At 38.1% G+C, this 24255-nt stretch overlaps 1 protein-coding gene across 3 annotated transcripts in view; it reads left to right on the top strand.

The window, feature by feature from the left end:
- Positions 1–24255, top strand: part of GRB14 (growth factor receptor bound protein 14) — a 125165-nt gene that overhangs the window by 83120 nt on the left and 17790 nt on the right. For all 3 annotated transcript variants that reach the window (XM_032286577.1, XM_032286578.1, XM_032286579.1), the window contains 3 exons: positions 4953–5074; positions 7011–7085; positions 10021–10158. In XM_032286577.1, the coding sequence (XP_032142468.1) occupies positions 4953–5074; positions 7011–7085; positions 10021–10158 (335 nt within the window). The remainder of the gene's footprint in view (positions 1–4952; positions 5075–7010; positions 7086–10020; positions 10159–24255) is intronic.

The following is a 24255-nucleotide window of genomic DNA, read 5'->3' as shown; positions in this document are numbered from 1 at the left end:
CTTCATGTTCTGGAAACTCCTGCTTTTTAAGCTTATTGCTTATACCATGATGATCCTTAAGTTCATGGTCTTCCCTTAGCCTTTCCATATTTCTTCTCGGGAACTTGGTACTACAATACTGTTGCCCTTACTGGGATGCTATGGCCTTGACATTGTATTTAGCTATTGCTTCTCTGTCATGCTAGATGGAGGGCTTCTACTTAAGGCTAGATTATAGCCTTTCCTCAGTCTATACTCTGATTTGAGCCACAGACCACTGTTAAACCTGTCTGGAGTCTTACAACTCTCAGAGAGTTCTATTCAGGAAGGAGGTAGGATATGGGGTCACTTGGGACCTACACCATCCAGTTACCATCTAGCTCCCTCACAAGCTTCACTCCACCAGTTTCCTTCAATAACTCTTTAACTACGCCTCCTTTCCCAGAGGGCAGAGGGTGGGTCCCCATATGTGACTATGGAGGATTGGCTAGGCATGCTTCTTCCTAAATGATTATATTTGTCAAAGATTGGTAAAGTCTACTATGAAGCTCAAAAAAAAAAAAAAAAAAACCAAGATAAACCCTCTTCATTATTTTTTTCCTTTCTTTATAGTATATTATGAGGGCAGAATTCATACTGTTTCCTTAGAGGTAGAGGAAGGTAATGGATCCAAGGAAAGACAGGTCGGCAAAGCAAGCAAACAAGCATCTTTATTGATATCTTGAAACTGTCTTCCACTGCAGTTGCAGAGAATATAGATATGGTGCTTACCGCATGGTACATTTAATGATGTGTACCTGTGTTTCATAATCTTGAAAATGCCAGCTGAATTTGTATAAGGAGTAAACAGAAGTTAGGACAGATTTTTAAAAGTACAATGTCCCACTTGGTATCTGAGTGATCACTGGATCTCCCTCCAGTTTGATTGTCTTGCAGTTTTTCTAGCTTATTAATGGTAACACAATCCTTCCAAGTTCTAATGCTGAGAACCTTGATGTCTTCCTTACGCACTTTCTTTTTCACTCCATATCCAATTTGTCAGCAAATTCTGTTGGCCCTACCTTCAAAGTAGATCAAGATTCTGTGTATTTTTTTTAACTACATCATCTACTACCATGCTAATCTACGCGGCATCATCTCTCCTGGGGTTAGTTCCAGTAGCCTACCAAATGGTCTTTGTGGGTTCAGCCTTTTAAAATCAGTTTTCTACTCCACAGCGTGATCCTACTAAAACTTATTAGTTCATGTTATTCTTATGTTCAAAATGACTTCCCATCTAAGTCAGAGGAAAAGCCAAATCCTTACTATGGACTGCAGGGCTTTCTACAACGCGCTATCTCTTCACCATTATTTAATTTCCTCTCCTGGGATAACCCGTTTTCCTCATTCAGCTTAAGCCACACTAACCTCCTGGCTGTGTTTCAAACATACCAGCCTTGCTCTCGCCTCAAGGACTTTTTAATTGCTCTCCCTCTCTGTCTGCTTGGCTCTTGTCCTCTTCTCTTTTGGGTCTCCTCTTTAATATTACCTTCTCAATGAGGACTTCATGGCAAGCTGTTGGAAATGGATTCCTATCTCCTATGTCCTCAGCACTTTCTCTCTTTCCTGCTCTGTTTTTCCCTGTAGTTTATCACCACTATTATTGTTTAAATGTTTGCCCCTCCAAATTTGATGTTGAAATATGATCCCCAGTGTTGGAGGTGGGACTAGTGGGAGACTCTGGGTCATGAAGGCAGATCCCTCAAGAATGACTTGGTGCCATCCTGTGGTAACGAGTGAGTTCTCACTCTATTAGTTCACATGAGAGCTGGTTGTTCAAAAGACCCTGGCATCTCTATTGCTGTCTTGCCATGTGACACACCTGCTCCCCATTCACCTTCCCACATGATTCTGTTTCCTGAGCCCTCACCAGAAGCAGGTGCTGCTACCATGCTTCCTGTATAGCCATGAGCCAAATAAAACCCTTTTCTGTGTAAATTACCCTACCTCAGGTATGTCTTTATAGCAACACAAAATGGACTAAGACAACCACTTTTTATGATTCACATTTTATTTATTATCTATGTCTTCCCATTAGAATGAAAGCTTCATGAGGGCAGTTATATTGTTATGGCTTCTCCACCACAAAATTCCTAGCCCTAAGGTGAGTGTTTGACACACTATAGACCTTCAGGAAATATCTGTTGAACAGACGAACAAATGACCAGGTTATAACTAACTGCCATACTATATGGATTTATCTATAACAAGCAGAAGCAGACAAGCTTTTTGGGCAGGGTTTGCATTCATACACATGTTTTAGGAGTTTTGTAATGTGAACCTGTGTTCACATTGGATTAGAAGAATAAGAAAGTAGAGGTTTGAAGATTAGTTAGGCTGAACAAGAAAAGGCAATGGTCTAAATTGAAATGGTTACAGTGGGACCTGGTGTGGGGGTTGTTTGTTGTGTGACAGTCAGAGGAAGAAACCCTGCTATCTGATAATTTCAAGAGTAGAAGATTTCGGAATAGAAGTAGAGAAAGGTACAAAGGTGAGTTTTAGTTCTATTTTTTTTTTTTGAGAGAATGTAGTAAAAATAACTGTAATGAAGATAGGATAATTTAGGAAGAAAAAGCCATCTGAAAGGGAAAAATGTAGATGACTTTGTTTTGTTTTTAAATTTAAAAAGTTTTTTGGTACTGTTTACAATTTTGTATATGTACAGTTCAGTGGCATTATATGAATTCACATTGTTGTGCAACCATCATGACTGGCCGTCGATCTTTAAAATATTTTAATTTTCTCATACTGAAACACTGCATCAATTAAACAGTAACTCCTCATTCCCTGCTCCCTCTAGACCCTGGCAACCACCATTCCACTTTCTGTCTCTATGAATTTGACTATTCTAGATACTTGTTTAAGTGGAATCATACAGCATTTGTTCATTTGTGTTTGTTTTATTTCAGTTAGCAAATAGCTTCACAGTTCATCTATATTGTAGCATGTGTCAGAATTACATTCCTTTAAGCTGAATATTCCATTGTATGTACTGTATATACCACATTTGTTATCTATGCATTGTTGATGGACATGGACATTAGGTTTTCACCTTTTGGTTTTTGCAAATGATGCTGCTATGAACATTGGTACACAAATTTCTATTTGAGTCCCTCCTTTCACTTCTTTTGAGTAAACAGCCAGCAATAGAATTACTGGATCCTTTGGTAATTTTATGTGTAATAATTTGAAGAACTGACATACTGACTTTGGTTTTAGACACACTGTGTTTGAGGTGGTGGACATTATAGCAGCTAGGACGCTAGGACAGGAGCTTGGGTGAAAACAATTATAGCCAGAGATTTCACTTCAGAAAACCTGAAAAATGGGATGGTTGAAGAGGTGAGAATTAATTAGTTTATAGGAGAAGAAAGAAAAGGGTTGAATCTAGAGCTGAGATGGAGGAAGAAGGAGCTAGTAGAGGCAGTCAATGGGATAGAAAAGAAGCAATCAGAGTTAGGAATAGAACCCCAAGTGTTGATATACACTTAGATCCCAAGTGTTGATATACACTTAGTTCAAACTCATCCATATTCATTGAGCACTCTTACAAGAACTTCCTTTCAGATGAATAAATGTCTATTTAAGAATGATATTACTTTCAAGGGTATGGGTGTTGTAGGTCACAAATCACTGCTGAATGTTGAATTTCTGAGACACAAATGCTTTTCAAAAACATCCTAGAAACAGTAAATCAGCAGAGAATTTCCATATTCCTTATTTGGTTGTTCTCCATTTCTTGTTTTGCTTTAGTAATTTCCAGTTTCTTTGTTTTCTCCACCTTTTATTGAAGTATGGTATACATTAAGAAAAGTATACAAACCAAGTGTGCACAACTCAATGAATTCTCAGATATTGCACATACCAGAGTAACCAACCCCCAGATCAAGAAACAGTATCGTACTCACCCCAGTGATTCACTTCATTCTCCCACTTAATCCCCAAGACCCTTTCTAGCACTGTAGATTAATTTTGCTGTTTTGAACTTTATGTAAGTCAAAACATGTAGTGTGCCCTATTTGTGTCTGGATCCTTTAATTAAATATTGTGTTCATGAAATACAATATTTACCTATACTGTTGTGGGTTGTTGTAGTGTATTTTCATTGTGTGCTTTTACACAATTTACTTATTCCTTCTCATATCAGTGGGCATCAGTGTAGTTTCAAGTTTAGGGCTATTATGAATAATACCACTGTCAACATCATCAGTGTCTTATCAAAATGGGAATTTTGCATATTATATTCACCTCTTTAAAATGGCCATTGCTTACTTAAGTGCCTTTTCTGCCAAGTGCCTTCCCACCCTACTTAATTATCTTCTTTATTAATACAAAATATATTTTCTTTAGTATTACTTTTGAACGTATGAAGTACCCCAGGGAATTGGACTTCTTAAAGAAAAAAACCTATATCTAGTTGTATTAAAATTTTCTGTTTAAAGCAGTTATTTCAATTTTTCTCAGCTATCCAGATTAGTCTGGACAGTCTTAAATGCACATAAACCTGTCAAAATTATTCTTCTTTTAATGAGGTGAATTGTTCAACCTTGAAACAAATATTTTAATTTTGGCACCATGGTGAGTTGGAGAAAAAAATAGCTCTCATATACGTAATGCAGATTTGTTATCAAACATAGTATTTACACAGTAATAAAAGGAAACTGAGATAACAAAAAGTACATTGTGATATTTTATCCATTGTTTTCTTTTTAGACAACAGTCTGCTTTGGTATAAAGAAGAATATTAGTAATTGAAGCTTGATGAGAAATTTTATCAATCTGGCTATTTCATAATTAAGTTGAAATCTGCTATGTTTAATAAAGATGTGTAATATATTTTATATGTTTGTATTGTGTATGCATGTGTATATGTGTATATATATTTGTCTGTTTATCTGTCAATATACTCATTGAAACATTTTAATGATTTACAGAAAGAACAATAGAAGATCATGAACTGGTGATTGAAGTGCTATCTAGCTGGGGGATAGAAGAAGAAAACAAGCTATACTTTAGAAAAAATTATGCCAAATATGAGTTCTTTAAAAACCCAGTGGTAAGTGAAATCCCCATTAATAATTATGGAAAATAAATGAATCAGTTAAATTTTATGCGAAGATGAGAGTCACTATATATAAAATGCAGTCCTATTTGGTAGCTTGTAGATGAAGACTCTGGTCCTTTAAAATTATACCCACATTTCTTATGCTGATAATGATTAGTGAACATTATGCACTGAAGTTCAGATATACAGGTATAAAACTTTTTAAAGCCATACTGGTAAAGTCTGAACTGAGATGAGTTTGATTATTTAATTTAAAAGTATTAGGAAACCTAGTATTGCCTTTTTTAAAAGGGAAACAATTATACATTTGATGTGGGAAATGAATTTTTATACGTTCTTATACACATTAAGGACAAGTGTTAAGCAAAATATTATACCTTAACGCTTTCTACAGAATTTAGGAAATTTAAATAGACTTTCTAAAGGAAAAAGCAGACTGATGATTGTTGAGAGTATTGTAACGTAGCCAGAAATTAAGATTGACCTGAATCTTGCTGTACCAAATTATTTTGTTTTCAGTGTAGTAATTTTTGAACTAAGTAGAAATGAGATAAATACCAGTGCATTATCTAGTAAATACTACTCTTATTGTAGTTCTCTTTAAAAGAAAATAAATGTATGTCACATTCTAATGAAGACTAGGGATCTAGAAAAGTCAGAATAGCCTCTGGGCTCATTATTTTAAATTGTTTTTGTCTCTGCAGCTGCCGCATATTTTTACACTAAGTTTTGGATGATAATTAGATTGAAATGATTCTTTATGAAAAATATATGATACAAACCATAATAGAATATTTTCAAAAGACCCTGAAAGACCTCTCACGTTCTCTTTTATCTTAACCTATTAATAGAAACATAATGGGATGATCTTTGGCAAAGAAAATTAGTCATAATAAAAATTAAATAATTTAGAATGTGAAGGGAAAGTGTTTTTGTGTTGTGAGTCTTCATTAAAAACAAGAATTTAAAACAATATTTTAAAGAAATATTGTTCAGTGCTCATTTTTATTTTATTTTTTATTTAAATAAGGCTGGACATTTGTTTTATAGACCTATTGCAGTGGTTCTTAACTGGTGGGGTGATATTGACAATGTCTGGAGAAATTTTTGGTTGTCACAACTGGTGGTGAGGGGCAGGAGGGCTGCTAGTGAACAGAAGATAGGAGTGCTCTAATGCTCTAAACATCTGTAATGTTCAGGAGAGCCCCCTCAATACGGAAGTATTACACCAAAATGTTAGTAGAACTGCTGTTGAAAAACCCTGTCCTAGAGGACATATAATATATTTTCCCAAACTTGTCAAATCACAAAATTTACCTAGAAGAGAGTGCTTATTTAAAACACAGAATCCAGGACCTGCCTGGACCTAGTGAATCAGAAACTCCAGGAATGAGGCCTGGGAAATCCTATTTGAAACAACTGCCTGAGGTAAATTTTATGATTAAAAAGTTTGGGAAAATTGTAGGTAGAAAGAACTGGACTTTTAGCTCCCCAGCTCAGTTTAAATCCTGACCTCCACAGCATTGTGGGCTGTGACCTTGGGCATACCCTAAACTCTGTACTTCTATGAGCCTTATCTTTGTAAAATGGGATCGATAGTCCTTTTGTACCTGGTAGGCAGGACTCAGGAAGAAGATGTGGGAACAAGCATATTGTCAGCTTCAGGGCAGTGTTTCTTACTCCAGATACCTGAATCCATCCACATCAGCATTATCCGGGTGCATTTGCTAATCTCTGCACCCAACTCCAGACATTCTCATTAAGATACCTGTGAGTAGAGTCTAAGGATGGGCCTTTTCAGAAGCACTTTGGGTCAATTTTAGATACACTAGTTTAAAGAACTTTTGCTTTTGATTACTATATTGGTCATAATTGAATCTTTTCTAGAAGGAGTTTTGTGATGATTTAACCTGTATCTTTTTGACAGTATTTTTTTCCAGAGCATATGGTATCTTTTGCAACTGAAACCAATGGTGAAATATCCCCCACACAGATTTTGCAGGTAAAATATATATTCATTAAATATATAAGTAATAGCACAATGAAGGAAAACTTTTAAGTCCTTTTCTATACATGCCCAGATTTTGAAAATTTATGCTTTGAATGATTATTAACTTTTTTTTTGCTGTAGGTAAAACTAGAAAAAAAAAAAAAAAGGCACTCAGGTAAAGAATGCCCTAAATCAATAAAGCTCTCTAACAATATTTTTCCTCCTAGGTTTAGCCAATTGTTAAAGGATTTTACATATTTTAAAATGTGTGTCTTAAAAGGAAATTTGCAATTTTGTTCTGTGATGTGTGTAAAGATTCTGTTAGTTTTTAGAAAAATCAAAATTCTTCATCAAATATAGATATTTTACCAATAGATACTTAGTACTAGCTTTCATAATAAATACCCTCAATCCTATTTGTAATAAAATATTTAGAAAATAAATGAAAGGATATAAAAGATACAGAATGCAAATGTATACATAGCATTTGTAATAGCTGTGATGGAAATTCTTGCATAGAATTGTGCAATATTCTTGGCTGAATTAAGAATACTAGTTATCTAATGAAAAATCTCCTTAATTTTGTATCTATCAGACTCATTTCTTCCACACTGGCACTGGCTTGAAATTGTTATTTTCAAAGACATTGTTGTTACAATAAATGAATGATTTCAGTTATTTTCTTTAATTTTTGATAGGTTTGTAGCTTTACATCAGAAGCGCTACAGTTGTTTTTCACAGGTTAATGTTGAGCAATGTCTTTATAATGGTTACTGTTTGAGCTAAGCCCCATGCATCCCCAAACCCACTTAGTATTCCCTGATCTTTAATGAAGACAACTTTTATTATTTCCAATATTGCTTGACCTTAACAATATTAGGTTGGCATGTCTATCATGGATTTGTTTTCTGTGGGATTTTTAATAGGTTATATTTCATTTTTGTGCTTCAGAATATTTTTGAAACATGATTAGTCTCCAGAGATTTTTCTAAAAGCTGCTTCTGTACTGCTGGGTTTTTACAGAGACACCCCGTCAAAATGTTAGGTAAATGGCAGCAGCAGCTGTGCCCCAGGACTTTTAGATCTCAGCCCTCTGAATGCTTCACCACTGTATTACAACACAGTGGTGGGATGGAGTTTTTATTCCACCTCCTTTTGCAAGTCTTCCTATAGCACAGTTCTATTGCTTTAATGTTAAATTATAAAAACAAGAAAAATCATAGGCTTTGGAATCAGATAGTCCTGCATGTGCCCCTGACCTCTTCTCTCCACTGAGGCAATGTTTCCACTTTTTAAAAGGTTTCTTCTTTTTCTAATGTGACCTCTATGACTCTCTTTTTAAAATTTAATTGGTTTGGTTTAATAACTTGGAAAGCACTCAAACTAAAAAACCTACTTGCCTGTTTTGCATGTCAATTAATTAATATCTGTGGCTCATTAAATTAAATTTCTCTTAGTAATTTACTTTAAAAAACATAAATATCTACTATCAGTATTTCCTTGAGTAGCCTTTTAAAATGTGTTACATTATTTTCGTTAATAAATTCCCTTACTTTCAATTTTTTCCCATTTGTTTATTCAGAGGGATTTTTCTTTTCTTTTCTTTTCTTTTTTTTTTAATGAGACACTAATGCATTTCCACTGTCTTATTAAGGATGCTGAGCACAACCACTCAGTTGAGCTATTCCTTTTCATTCTCATTTTCTTGACTAACACATGCCCACTGTCTCAGTTAATTATTACCACATAACAAACTATTCCAAGCCTTTATGGTTTAAAGTACCCATTTACATTTTGCCAACAATTTTGTGGGACAGGCATCTAGGAAGTGTTTAGCTGGGTGGGTAATCTCTGAGGCATATTGACTCAGTGCTGGGGACTGAGGGTCCCCTTCTAAGAGCTTTTTGACTGCGTGTTTTTTGATACTGCTTGGTGTCTCTCTCTCTCCCTGTCCCCCAACTTTCTCTCTCTCTCTCTCTCTATCTCTCTCTTTCTGTCTCTGCCTGTCTCATGGTGTCTCATCCTGTAGGGCTTTTCCAGTTGCATTGGGTTTCTTACCTGCAATGGTCTCAGTGTAGTCACATTTCTTACGTGACAGCTGGCTTCCAAAGGTCAAGTGACGAAAAGCACCAGGCTAATTAGGGACTATACCTAGAACTAGCAAAGGGCCACTTCCACTATATTCTATGGGTCAAAGCAATGACAGGCTTGCTTGCATTCAAGGGGGCAGAGAAAGACTCCATCATTTTGTGGCTCAGTGGCAAGGCGACATTGCAAAAGAGGATGTGGGATGGAAAACATTGTTACAGTCCTCTTCGGAAAACATGACCTGCCACATCCACCCACAACTAAGAACTGTAGATGACAAAGAAACAATAGTTTTGTTTGCTTTACTCTTCTCAAGGAGGTGAACATGGCTCAACTTCCTGCTTCACAATAGAAGTCAGGATTGTGGTCTTACTTATACCATAATGAGGTTAATAGGCAAACCTGTAATCTCAGGGATAACTGTGGAAAAGGATGAAAAGTGTATCAGGACTTAACTCTGTAGATGACTTCCAACCTTTTGAATGGACATTCAATTAGCTTATAATTTTGGTAGTTATATAACTAAGTACTATCACTTAGAATGTATATTTTGTGAATTCATTTTCACTTGAAGAGTCTCAGGTTTTTGAAAGACTGATTTATTTTCTGTTTTATGTATGTGTGTATACACACACGCGGAGACAGAAAGAGAGAGAGGGAGAGAGATGGAGAGAAAGAGAGATACACCAAGGACTATCAAAGCACGTGCAGTATACACACACAGTAATTACTGTAATGTTGTATGTTATGATCCTGTTTGACTTTTACATGTTTATATTTAAAATTTTAACATGATTAATATAAGGTGACCATATCATTGATTCAATCATAGTATGAAAATATATAAATTTTCTTTCAGATGTTTCTCAGTTCAAGTACATATCCTGAAATTCATGGCTTCTTACATGCGAAGGAACAGGGAAAGAAGTCTTGGAAAAAAGTTTACTTTTTTCTAAGAAGGTCTGGCTTATATTTTTCTACTAAAGGGACATCAAAGGTAAATTGAAGTATCCATGATGTGTTATAAATGACATATTAGCTGTAAGTTAAAACATGTTTGCTTTGTTGTATTTATTACTTTATTACTTGATGTTAAAGGTTGGTCTTAATTTTTTTGATTTAAAACATTTGCCCTGACCTGTTTGAACACTAATTACTCGGCTTTACTTCTCACACTGGTTTCATCATAATATCTTTGATGGAGTCTGGGTGCTCTTATTTCAGCACAACATGTATTACTACTTTTTCCTCACTCTGAATTCACTCCTTGGCTACAGAGTTTGCAGCCCAATATAGTATATACCTTTTCTTTTTTTCCTCAGATCATGCTGCTAATCTTATCTACTTCTGAACTCCTGTTGATCAACATCAACAGAACAGTTAATAATAAAATAGTTAATAAAAGGACTCATCTGGGTCACTTTTTGCTCTTTTATTATTGATTGATGGATTTATTTGAATAGGTTTTTAAGGAATAGGTTGTATTTGGTTACATGAATAAGTTCTTTAGTGGTGACTTGTGAGAGTTTGGTGCACCCATCACCTGAGCAGAGTACACTGTACTCATTGTGTGGTCTTTTATCCTTCACTCCCCTACCATCCTTTCCCGGAGTCCCCAAAGTCCATTCTATCATTCTTATTCCTTTGCATTCTCATAGCTTAGCTCCCACTTATGGGTGAGAACACACGAATTTTTGGTTTTCCATTCCTGAGTTACTTCACTTAGAATAATGGTCTCCAGTTCCATCCAGGTTTCTGGGAATGCCATTATTTCATTCCTTTTTATGGCTGAGTACTATTCCATGATATCTATCTATCTATCTATCTATCTATCTATCACAATTTCTTTATTCACTCGACTGACGGACATTTGGGCTAGTTCCATATTTTTGCAGTTGTGAATTGTGCTGCTATAAACATGCATGTACAAGTATCTTTTTCATGTAATGAACCTCTAGGAAGATACCCAGTAGTGGGATTGCTGGATCAAAAGGTAGTTCTACTTTAGTTCTTTAAGGAATCTCCACATTGTTTTCCATAGGGGTTGTACTAGTTTACATTCCCACCAACAGCATAAAAGTGTTCTCTTTTCACCACATCCACACCAACATCTATTATTGTTTGATTTTTTTTTGTTGTTGTTATGGCCATTCTTGTAGGAGTAAGGTGGCATCACACTGTGATTTTGATTTGCATTCCCTTGATCATTAGTGACGTTGAGTATTTTTTTCATATGTTTGTTGGCCATTTGTATATCTTCTTTTGAGAATTGTCTATTCATGTCCTTAGCCTAATTTTTGACAGGATTGTTTGTTTTATTCTTGCTACTTTGTTTGAGTTCATTGTAGAGTCTGTATATTAGTCTTTTGTCACATGTATACATTGCAAATATTTTCTCATAATCTGTGGGTTGTCTGTTTATTCTGCTGATTGTTTCTTTTGCTGTGCAGAAGCTTTTTAGTTTAATTAAGTTCCATCTATTTATCTTTGTTTTTGTTTCATTTGTTTTTGGGTTCTTAGTCCAGAAGTCTTTGCCTAAACCAATATCTAGAAGGGATTTTTTGGATGTTATCTTAGAACCTTTTGTGGTTTCAGGTCATAGAGTTAAGCCTTTGATCTATCTTGAGTTGATTTTTGTATAACATCAGAGAGAAGGATCCAGTTTCATTCTTCTGCATGTGACTTCTCAATTATCCCAGCACCATTTGTTGACTGGGGTGTCCTTTTTTCCATTTTTTTGGTTTGCTTTGTCAAAGACCAGCTGGCTGTAAGTATCTGGCTTTATTTCTGTGTTATCTATTCTGTTACATTTGCCTATGTGCCTATTTTTATACCAATACCTTGCTGTTTTGGTGACTATGGCCTTATACTATAATTTGAAGTCAGGTAAAGTGATGCCTCCAGGTTTGTTCTGTTTGCTTAGTCTTGCTTTGGCTATGCAGGCTCTTTTTTGGTTCCATATAAATTTTAGTATTGTTTTTTCTAGTTCTGTGAAGAATGATGATGGTATTTTGATGAGAATTGCATTGAATTTATAAATTTCCTTTGGCAGTATGGTCATTTTCACAATATTGATTCTACCTATCCATGAGCATGGACTGTGTTTCCATTTGTTTGTGTCATCTATGATTTCATTCAGCAATGTTTTGTAATTTTTTTGGTAGACTTCTTTCACCTCCTTGTTTAGGTATATTCCTAAGTATTTTATTTTATTTTACAGCTACTGCAAAAGGGGTTGAGTTCTTGATTTGATTCTCTGCTTGGTCACTTTTTGTGTATAACAAATCAACTGATTTGTGTACATTAATTTTGTATCCTGAAACTTTTCTTAATTCATTTATCAGTTCTAAGAGTTTTTTGGGGGAATCATTAGGGTTTTCTAGGTATACGATTAGATCATCAGTAAACAATAACAGTTTGACTTCCTCTTTACTAGTTTAGATGTGCTTTATTTCTTTTTCTTGTCTGATTGCTCTGGCTAGGACTTCCAGTACTATGTTGAATAGAACTGGTGAGAATGAGCATCCTTTTCTTGTTTCAGTTCTTGGAGGGGATGCTTTCAGCCTTTCCCCATTCTGTATAATGTTGGCTGTGGATTTGTCATATATGGCTTTTATTACTTTAAGGTATGTCACTTCTATGCTGATTTTGCTGAGTTTTATTTTTTTGGTGTTTTTTTTTTTTTTTTTTTCCTTTTTTGAGATGGAGTTTTGCTCTGTGACCAAGCTGGAGTGCAGTGGCATGATCCTGGCTCACTGCAACCTCTGACTCCTGGGTTCAAGTGATTCCTCTGCCTCAGCCTCCTGAGTAGCTGGGACTACAGGTATGTGCCACCACGCCCAGCTAATTTTTTAGTAGCGATGGGGTTTCCCCATATTGGCCAGGATGGTCTCGATCTCCTGACCTCGTGTTCCACCCACCTCAGTCTCCCAAAGTGCTAGGATTATAGGCATGAGCCACAGCACCCCACCATTGCTGAGATTTTTAATCATAAAGGTTACTGGATTTTTGCCTAATGCTTTTTCTGGATCTATTGCGATGATCATGTGAGTTTGTTTTTAATTCTGTTTATGTGGTGTATCACATTTATTGACTTACCTATATTAAATTATCCCTCCATCTCTGATATAAAACCCACTTGATCATGGTAGATTATCTTTTCAACATGCTGTTGGATTTGGTTAGCTAGTATTTGTTAAGGATTTTTGCATCTATGTTCTTCAGGGATATTGGTCTGTAGTTTTCTTTTCTTGTTATGTCCTTTCCTGGTTTTGGTATTAGGGTAATACTGGCTTCATAGAATGATTTAGGGATGATTCCCTCTTTCTTTATCTTGTGGAATAATGTCAACAGGATTGGTACCAATACTTCTTTGAATGGCTGATAGAATTTAGGTGTGATTCTGTCTGGTCCTGGACTTTTTTTAGTTGGTAATTTCTTTTATTATCATTTCAATCTTACTGCTTGTTATTGGCTTGTTCGGAATTTCTGTGTCTACCTGCTTTAATCTAGGAGGGTTGTATCTTTCCAGAAATTTATACACCTTCTCTAGGTTTTATAGTTTATGTGCATAAAGGTGTTCATAGTAACCTCGAATGATATTTTGTATTTCTCTGGTATTGGTTGTTATATTTTCTGTTTCATTTTTAACTGAGCTTATTTGGATCCTCTTGCTTCTTTTATTGGTTAATCTTGATTAATGGTCAATCAATTTTATTTATCTTTACAAAGAACCAGCTTTTTGTTTCATTTATCTTTTGTATTGTTTTATTTGTTTCAATTTCATTTAATTCTGCTCTGATTTTGTTATTTCTTTTCTCCTGCTGAGTGTGGGTTTGGTTTGTTCTTGTTTCTCTAGTTCCTTGAGGTGTGACCTTAGATTGCTTATTTGTGCTATTTTAGACTTTTTGATGTAGGCTTTTAAGGCTATGAACTTTCCTCTTAGCATTGCCTTTGCTGTATCCCAGATGTATTGATAGGTTGTGTCACTATTATTGTTCAGTTCAAATAATTTTTTTAAATTTACATCTTGATTTCATTGTTGACCTAATATTTCCATGTATTTGCACGATTTTGAGGTTTCCTTTTGGAGTTGATTTCCAGTTTTATTGTACTGTGTTCTGAGAGGGTACTTGAAATAATTTCAGTTTTTAAAAAATTTATTGAGACTTGTTTTGTGGCCTGTCATATGGTCTTATCTCGGAGAATGTTCCATGTGCTGATGAATAGAATGTATATTATGCAGTTGTTGGGTAGAATGTTCTGTAAATATCTGTTAAGTCAATTTGTTTTAAGATATGGTTTAAATCCATTGCTTCTTTGTTGACCTTCTGTCTTAATGACCTGCCTAGTGCTGTTAATGGAATATTAAAATCCCCACTAGTATTGTGTTGCTGTCTATCTCATTTCTTTATGTCTAGTAGAATTGTTTTACAAATTTGGAAGCTCCAGGATTAGGTGCATATATATTTAGGATTGTGATATTTTCCTACTGGACAATTCCCTTTATCGTCATGTAATGTCCCTCTTTGTCTTTTTTAACTGCTGTTGCTTTAAAGTCTGTTTTGTCTGGCATAAGAATAGCTATTCCTGCTATCTTTTGGTGTCCATTTGCATTAAATGTTTTTTCCACCCCTTTACCTTAAGTTTATGTGAGTCCTTAAGTGTGTTAAGTGTTACGGGAGTCTCTTGAAGAAAACAGATACTTGGTTGGTGAATTCTTATTTATTCTTCCATTCTTTAAGTGGAACATTTAGGCTATTTACAGACAATGTTAGTATTGAGATGTGAGGTACTGAGGTACTATTCTATTCATTGTGCTATTTGTTGCCTGAATACCTTGTTTCTTGTTTCATTGTGTTTTTGTTTTATAGGTCCTGTGAGCTGTGAGATTTATTCTTTTTTTTTTTTTTATGGTGATATGATTTGGCTGTGTCCTCACCCAAATCTCATCTTAAAATGTAGTGTCATAATTCCCACGTGCTGTGTGTGAAAACTAGTGGGAGATAATTGAATAATGGGGGCAGGTCATTCTCATGCTATTCTTGTGATATTTAATAAGTCTCACAAGATATGATAGTTTTATAAAGGGGAATTTCCCTGCACAAGTTCTCTTGTCTACTGCCATGTGAGACATGCCTTTCACCTTCTGCTATGATTGTGAGTCCTCCCCAGCTATTAGGAACTGTGAGTCCATTAAACATTTTTTCTTTTGTAAGTTGCCCAGTCCTAGGTATGTCAATCAGCAGCATGAAAACAGACAATACAGATGGAGTATTGCTTTCTCACCCAGGCTGGAGTGCAGGGGCACCATCTTGGCTCATGCAACCTCCACCTCCCAGGTTCAAGTGATTCTTCTACCTCAGTCTCCTGAGTAGCTGAGATTATAGGCAAGCACCACCATGCCAGGCTAATTTATTTATACTTAGTAGAGTCAGTGTTTCACCATGTTAGCCAGGTTGATATTGAAACCCTGCCCTCAAGTGATCCACCCACATCAGCTTCCCAAAATGCTAAGATTTATTCTTTAATGAGGTTCTATTTTGGTCTATTTTGAGGATTTGTTTCAAGATTTATAGCTCCTTTTAGCAGCTCTTGTAGTGCTGGCTTGGTAGTAACGAATTTTTTCAGCACTTGTTTGTCTGAAAAAGGCTACATCTTTCCTTCATTTATGAAGCATAGCTTCACTAGATACAAAATTTTTGGCTGATAATTATTTTGCTTAAGGAAACTAAAGATAGGGCCCCAATCCCTTCTAGCCTATAGTGTTTCTGCTGGGAAATCTGCTGTTAATCTGGTAGGTTTTCTCTTATAGGTTACCTGATGCTTTTTCCTCATAGCTCTTAGGATTTTTTCCTTTGACTTGACTTTGGATAACCTGGCGACTGTTCACCTAGGTGATGATAGTTTTGCAATGAATTTCCCAGGTGTTCTTTGAGCTTCTTGTATTTAGACGTCTAGATCTCTAGCAAGGCCAGGGAAATTTTCTTTGATTATTCCCTCAAATATATTTTCCATACTTTTAGATTTCTTTTTTTTTCCCCTTGGGAACACCAGTTCTTAGGTTTGGTCATGTAACGTAATCTCAGACTTCTCGGAGGCTTTGTTAATCTCTTAAATTCTTTTTTCTTTGTTGGATTAAGTTGAAAGAGTTGACTTTGAGCCCTGAAATTCTTTCTTCTATTTGTTTGATTCTATTGTTGAAACTTTCCAGAGCATTTTGCATTTCTCTAAGTGTGTTCCTCATTTTCAGAAGTTGTGATTGTTTTTTATTCATGCTATTTCACTGAAGATTTTTTCCTTCATATCTTGTATCATGTTTTTCCTTTCTTCCCTTCTTTCTCTCTCTTTCTTTCTTTTCCTTTCTTTCTTTCTCTCTCTCTCTCTCATTAAGTTGGACTTCACCTTTCTCTGATGCTTTCTTGATGAGCTTAATAATCAATCTTCTAAATTCTTTTTCTCTCAGGAGATTTCTTCTTGGTTTAGATCCATTTCTAGTGAGCTATTGTGATCTTTTAGGGGCATAAGATAACCTTGTTTTCTCATATTACCAGCATTGTTTTTCTGGTTCCTTCTCATTTGTGTATACTGTGTCAGAAGGAAGATTTGGGGCTAAAGGGCTGCTGTTCAGGTTCTTTTGTCCCACGAGGTGCTACCTTAATGTGGTCCTCTCCCTCTTCCCCTAGGGATGTGGTTTCCTGAGAGCCAAACTGCAGTGATTGTATCTCTTTTGGATCTAGCCACCCAGTGGAGCTACTATGCCCTGGGCTGGTACTAAAGAGTGTCTTCAGAGAGTCCTGTGATATGAGCCATCTTAAGGTCTCTCAGTCATGAATACCAGCACCTGCTCCAGTTAAGGTGGCAGGGGAGTGAAGTGGACTCTGTGAGGGTCCTTAGTTGTTGTTTTGTGTATTGTGCTAGTTTCCTGTTGGCTGGCCTCCAGCCAGGAGTTGGTGCTGTCAAGAGCACATCAACTGCAGTAGCACAGGGAGGATCAGGTGGTGGATTGGGGCCCTTGAGCTCCCAAAAGATTATGTCCTTTGTCTTTGCATACCAGGACAGGTAGAGAAAGACTATCAGGTGAGGCAGGGTTAGGCATGTCTGAGCTTAGACTCTCCTTGGGCAGAACTTGCTGTGGCCACTGTGGGGGATGGAAGTGTAGTTCTCAGGCCAGTGGAGCTATGTTCCCAGGGGGGATTATGACTGCCTCTGCTGCATGATGCAGGTCACCAGGATACTGGTGGAAAGCTGGCAGTTACAGGCCTCACCTAGCTCCCATGCAGCCCTAAAGTTCATTCTTGCTCCCACCATGCCTGACCATCAGTACTGACCATCATTTCCAGGCAGCAGGTGAACAGGGCTAATATCTTACCCAGACTACCAGCCTCCCAGTTGAGAAAGCAAGCAGGGCTTTCAGGTTTTGCACCCCTATGCCTGCCTGCTGCAGCTTCTGTACTGTTTCTGCACTCCTGATTCACCCCCATCCCCAGGTTCTGTCTAGGAAACTCTGACGTGGTTGAAATTGTTGCAAAGTTCAGCTGGAAGCTTCCTTCTCTCTGTGGTCTTTTCAAAGTTCCTCTGGCAGCTCTCTCCAAGGACCCCTGTGAGACAGTCAGAAAAGGCTTTCCTGGGGACCGAGAGTGCTCACAGGTCTTTCCTGCTGCTTTTTCTACCCCTGTATTTCGCTCAACTCTAAATTTGCCTCTGCTCTAGGTAATGTCAAATCCTTCTCCTTTGATCTGGACCTTCAGGTTCCCCAGTGAGGGTGTGCGTTCAGGGATAGACAATCCCCCTTTCACACTTTGGGTACTCACAATTTTTTGGCTGTCTTCTAGGGGCCCTGCAGCAGCAATCCACTTCCTTCGGAGGGTCTGTGGATTATCTCAGCTTTCTGTGTATGTTCCTGCAAAAGTTCACGATGTGAATCTCCTCACATTGTTCTGCCCGTCAGAGTGGGAGCTGCAAGTTAGTCCCACCTCCTATTCCTTTACTGGTCTTTAGTTATTTTGTATGGTGTTATTTTGTCTCCTTACCTACATTGTAAATTACTAGAGGAAGTTAAGATGTTGTCATCAGGGATGAATAGATAGGTTTATCTACATGCTATGTATTTACCTATGTAACAGTTACATAAATATATATTTGCAGAAGTCCATATGCATGTACATTATCACTTAAAACATGCATGTGTATTCTGCTGCCTGGTTTCTGTGTCTAATCTGTGTCCGTTATGTTATACAGTCTTTGGCATGTAAGTGTTGACATTTTATGCAATGCATTGATGTCTTTCAAGTAAAAACTATTTTGAGACTTTTTATGGGAGGTTATTGTGATTCTATTTTCGTGCATCTGTAGTTGTCGATGGCAGCACCATTGCTTCTTTATGGGTTAAAGTGTCATTGCTCTCTAGCAATTTTTCAAAGATTCTTATAAACATTGGTGTACAGTAATTTCCCTGCCATATTTCTAGGTGTGTTGAAATATAGTCTGCAAAATTTTGCTTCTCAGTATGCACATTCAGTCTGCAAACTCATCTTTTTTTCATACTAGAAATGTACATCCATTATTTATTTGACTTCTTCTTTTCCATTCTTGTTATTTGATCTTTTAAATTTTTGTTAGGATTTTCTGTCTTGGCTAGTTATGACTTCAGATGTCCCGTGGCTTGATTAATTCCAGTCTCTGACTTTGTATTCACATGGTCTTCTCCCTTTATCTCTGTGTGTCTCTTATAACACTTGTCATTGGATTTTGAGCCCACTTGGATAATCTAGAATAATCTCATCTCAAGATCCTTAACTTAATTATATCTTCAGTGACCATTTTTTCTGAATTAAGGTTACATTTACAATCTCCTGGCATTAGGGCATAGGCATATCTTTTGGGGGGATACTATTCAACCCACTATAGAAAGCCATTGAAAAGTTTGAACAAGGGAGTGAAATGACCAAAAGCGTATCTTGAGATTAGTTTTGTCACAGGGAGTTTAAAAGATCAAGGAGAGAGAGACTGAAAAACAGAAAAAGAGATTGAAGGGAAAAGGCAAAGGAGGCAGAGAGGGAGGAGTGGGAGGGAAAGAGAGAGAGAAGTAGAGAGAGACAGAAAGAATTGGTTATAGGCACAGATGCTAACTAGATGATCATTTCATTAATCCAGGTGGAAGTGATGGAGTCTAACCTAGAACAAGCAATGGAGAGGAGAATAAAGGAATGGCCACAGATTAAATAGCAAAAGGCCAGATTTGGGTGGCTGATTGATATCAAAGAAGAGGAAGCAGTTAAAATGTTCTTAAAGATAAAAGAAGAGTAAGAAATAATAAAAAAAAAATAGGAATAGAATAATTGCTAGAAGGTAATTCTCTTAGAAGACAAATAGCAATCTTAGTTCGGGATATGTTTTGTTGAGGATGAAGCATCTAAATGACTTCTTGGATGCCTCGGCTCATCAATCCTCCTGCCTCAGCTTCACAAAGTGATGGGATTATAGCTGTGAGCAACCATGCCTGGCTCATCTTTTATTCTTTCTGCTTATGATAAGTTTACACACAGTCGGGCGCGGTGGCTCATGCCTGTAATCCCAGCACTTTGGGAGGCCGAGGCGGGTGGATCACGAGGTCAAGAGATCGAGACCATCCTGGTCAACACGGTGAAACCCTGTCTCTACTAAAAATACAAAAAACTAGCTGGGCATGGTGGCGCGTGCCTGTAATCCCAGCTACTCAGGAGGCTGAGGCAGGAGAATTGCCTGAACCCAGGAGGCGGAGGTTGCGGTGAGCCGAGATCGCGCCATTGCACTCCAGCCTGGGTAACAAGAGCGAAACTCTGTCTCAAAAAAAAAAAGAAAAAGATAAGTTTACACACCACATCACAGTGTTATAACCTTCTGTATTTTAAGTGTATTTACTATGACTAGTGAGTTTTGTGTCTTCAGATGATTTCTTATTGCTTATTAACATCCTTTTCTTTCTGATTGAAGTATTCCCTTTAGCATTTCTCATAGGACAGGCCAGGTATTCATGAAATCCCTTAGTTTTTGCTTGTCTTGGAATATCTTCATTTCTCCTTCATGTTTGAAGCATATTTCCTCGGGATATACCATTCTAGGGTAAAAGTGTTTTCCTTCAGCACTTTAAATATGTTATACTCTGTCTTGGGCTATAAAGCTTCTGCTGAAAAGTCTGTCATGTATAGTGGAACTCCACTGTATATCATTGGTTTTTTTCCCTCTTGCTGTTTTAGGATCCTTTTTTAAATCCTTGTCCTTTGGAATTTTGATTATTAAATGTCTTGAAGTTGTCCTCTTTGGTTTAAATCTACTTGATGTTTATAATGTTTTTGTTCTTGGATATTGATAACTCTCTCTAGGTTTGGGATGTTTTCTGTTATTATCCCTTCGGTTTAATCTGCAAACTCATCTTTTTTCATACTAGAAATGTACACCCATTATTTATTTGACTTCTTCTTTTCCATTCTTGTTATTTGATCTTTTAAATTTTTGTTAGGATTTTCTGTCTTGGTTAGTTATGACTTTAGATGTCCCATGGCTTGATTAATTCCAGTCTCTGACTTTGTATTCACATGGTCTTCTCCCTTTCTCTCTGTGTGTCTCTTATAACAACACTTGTCTTTGGATTTTGGGCCCACCTGGGTAGTACCTCTTCTTTAAAGATAATAGCTCTTAGATTTTCCCTTATAAGCCTATTTTCTAGATCTCGTAGGCATGATTCACTGTTTTTTCATTCTTTTTCTTTCGTTGCCCCTTGACTGTGTATTTTCTTTTCTTTTATTTTCTTTTTTTTGAGACAGAATCTCACCGTGTTGCCCAGGCTGGAGTGCAATGGCGCAATCTTGGCTCACTGCAACCTCCACCTCCTGGGTTCAAGTGACTCTCCTGCCTCAGCCTCCCAAGTAGCTGGGGTTACAGGCACACACCACCACGATGGGCTAATTTTTTGTATCTTTAATAGAGATGGGATTTCACCATGTTGACTAGGCTGTTCTCGAACTCCTGACCTTGTGATCCACATACCTCGGCCTCCCATGGTGCTGGGATTATAGGCGTGAACCACTGTGCCCGGCCTTGACTGTGTATTTTCAAATAGTCTGCCTTTAAGCTCACTAGTTCTTCAGCTTGATCAATTCTGTTAAGTGACTCCGATGCATTCTTCAATATGTCAGTTGCATTTTTCAACTCTAGAATTTTTGCTTGATTCATTTTAAGTATTTCAGTCTTATTGTTAAATTTTTCTGATAGCATTCTGAATTCCTTCATCGTGTTATCTTGAATTTCTTTGAGTTTCCTCAAAACAAGTATTTTGAATTCTCTGTCTGCAAGATCACATGTCTCTGGATTGGTTTCTCCTGGATTGTTTCCTGGTGCCTTATTTAGTCTTTTGGTGAGGTCATGTTTTCTTGAATCGTCCTGATGCTTACGGATGGTAGCTGGTGTCTGGGTATTTAAGAGTTAGATGTTTATTATAGTCTCCTCGGTCTGGGACTGTTTGTACCTTCTTGGGATGTCTTTCCAGGTATTCAAAAAGTCTTGAGTGTTGTGATCTAAGCTACATATGTATTGGGAGGCAGCCCAAGTGTACTAACTGTGGTTCTTACAGATCTGTAGAGGTACCACTTTGGTGATTTTGGATAAGATCCAGAAGAATTCCCTGGATTACATGGCAGAGACACTTGTTCTCTTCCTTTACTCTCTCCCAAACAAATGGAGTCTCTCTTTGTGCTGAGATGCCTGGAGCTAGGACTGAGATAACACAAGAACCCCCATGGGCACCACCCACTGGGACTGCATGAGGTCAGACCCAAAGCCAGAACAGCACTGGGTCTCCCCTAGGGCCTGTTGTAACCACCACCTGGCTACCATCTATGTTTTCTCAAGGCCCTGGGTCTCTACAGTAAGCATGTAGTGAATCCTGCCAGGCTTGTGTCCTTCCCTCAGGGCAGCAAGATCCCCCAGTCCCTGGGTTGGTCAAGGGATGCCATCTGAAAGCCAGAGACTATAGTCAAAAACCATGGAAATTGACCAGGTGTGGTGGCTTATGACTGTAATGCTAGCAATTTGGGAGGCCGAGGCATGGGGATCACCTGAGGTCAGTAGTTTGAGACCAGCCTGGCCAACATGGTGAATCCCCTTTTTCCACTAAAAATACAAAGATTAGCCAGGTGTGGTGGTGCAAGGCTATAATCCCAGTCACTTAGGAGGCTTAGGCAAGAGAATCACTTGAACCTGGGAGGCAGAGCTTGCAGTGAGCCAAGATCATTGCACTCCAGTCTGGGCAACAAGAGCGAATCTCCATCTAAAAACAAACAAACAAAACAAAGCAAAACAAAACAAAACAAAAAAAAAACACTTGGAAATCTATCTGTTGTTCCATTCTACTGTGGCTTAGCTGGCACTCAAACCATGAGACACAGTCCTTCCCACTCTTCCCCTGACTTTCCACTGGCAGAGGAGCCTCACCCCATGGCCACTATTACTACAAGTCTCCAAGGAGTACTGCCAGGGACTACTGATGTTCATCTAAGGCCCAAGGGCTTTTCAGTCATCTTGTGGTGAATGCATCAGGTCTGGGACTCACCCTTCATGGTAGTTGGCTCCCCTCCGACCCAGAGCAGGTCTAGAAATGTCATCCAAGAGCCAAGACCCAGAACTAGGGACCCCTTAGAACCACCGTGGTGCTCTACCCTTCTGTGGCCAAGCTGGAATCGAACATACAAGGCAAAGTCTCCTGTGTTTTTCTCAAGCAGAAGGAATCTTTCACCATAGTCACTACAACTGGAAATGTACTGGGTTTCACCTGAAGCCAGCGTATCTTAGAGTCTCATCCAAGTCCCATGGCATACTACCTGTGTATCACTGCTGGTTATTCAGGGCCCAAGGTCTCTTAGTCAGCAGGTGATGAATTCTGCCAGGACTAGGTTTTTCCCTTCAAGGCAGTGAGTTCCCTTCTGGCTCAGGGTGTGTCTAACGATGTTATCTGGGGGCTACTTTCTGAATGAGGGCTACTGAGAACCAGCTCAGTTGGGAGACTCCCACTCAGGTGGGCTAAAGGTATTGAGAGGCAGACACCCAGATAGTGCAACAGAGTGGATCTAACTGGGGACCAACAGTCTGAGAGCCTGTAGGGCTTACAGCTCTCCAGGACTGAAGGCCCCGAGCAGATTTTCATCCATGTATTTATTTACTCTTTGATAGGTGGTTCTCATTAATACACAGGTGTTCTACATATACACATAACTCAAGAATATACCAAGTAGGCAGCTGTTACCTGCCTACCACTAATTACAAACTAAAAGTATCTTCTACAAGGGAATCATGGGAGCAGGGTAAATTACATGTCCCTCAACAGGGGGCTTCACAACTCTGACACGTGCCCTGTCCTACTGTGGTTAAGCTGGTATCCAAGATGTAAGACAGAATCTTCTTTCCCCTTTCCCCTCTCCTCTCCTGAAGTGGAAGGAAAGGATGTCTTTTTGGAGCCATAAGCTGTACTGCTTGGGTTTGTGGGAAGGGTGATGCAAGCAATCCCTTAGCCACCCCAGCTGTTGTCTCACTAGCTAATGTGCCCTCCAAGTGTGTTGCTTCCAAGCCTAGCTCATCGCTAGGACTTGGCTAGGAGTTGCAGTCCTTGCAGCCTAGATTGCCTTTCATGTCTGTTTAGGGCCCAGGGCAGTTTAGTCTGCAGTTGGGAGGCTTACTAGACTCGAATTCCAACTGCTGGGATGGGCAGTTCTCCTCTGGTTAGGGCTGGTTTAAATCCTCCTTCTGTGGGTAGGTGTCAGCTGAATTCAGTCCGGTTTTGCTTTGTACTGTGAGGGCAGCTCTGAGTTCAATGCAAAGTCTCACAGTTACTGTGCTCACCCCCTCCCAAGTGTACAGATTCTCTCTCCTGCTGAGGAACAGGGGAGGGGAGGTGCTAAGAGTTTAAGACTGTTTTTCTTACCTATGTCTGCTGATTTCAGTGACATGAAGGCTCCCAGGGAGAACTGCCAGGGACTGCTGATGTTCATTTAAGGTCTAAGGACCTAAGTTATCTTGTGGTGAATGTACCAGGACTGAGACTCACTCTTCATGGTAGTGGGCT

The sequence above is a fragment of the Sapajus apella genome, unplaced genomic scaffold (assembly GCF_009761245.1).
Source record: "Sapajus apella isolate SASKATOON/1434 unplaced genomic scaffold, GSC_monkey_1.0 scaffold18, whole genome shotgun sequence".
NCBI lineage: Eukaryota > Metazoa > Chordata > Mammalia > Primates > Cebidae > Sapajus > Sapajus apella.
This window is presented reverse-complemented; position numbering and strand designations above follow the sequence as displayed.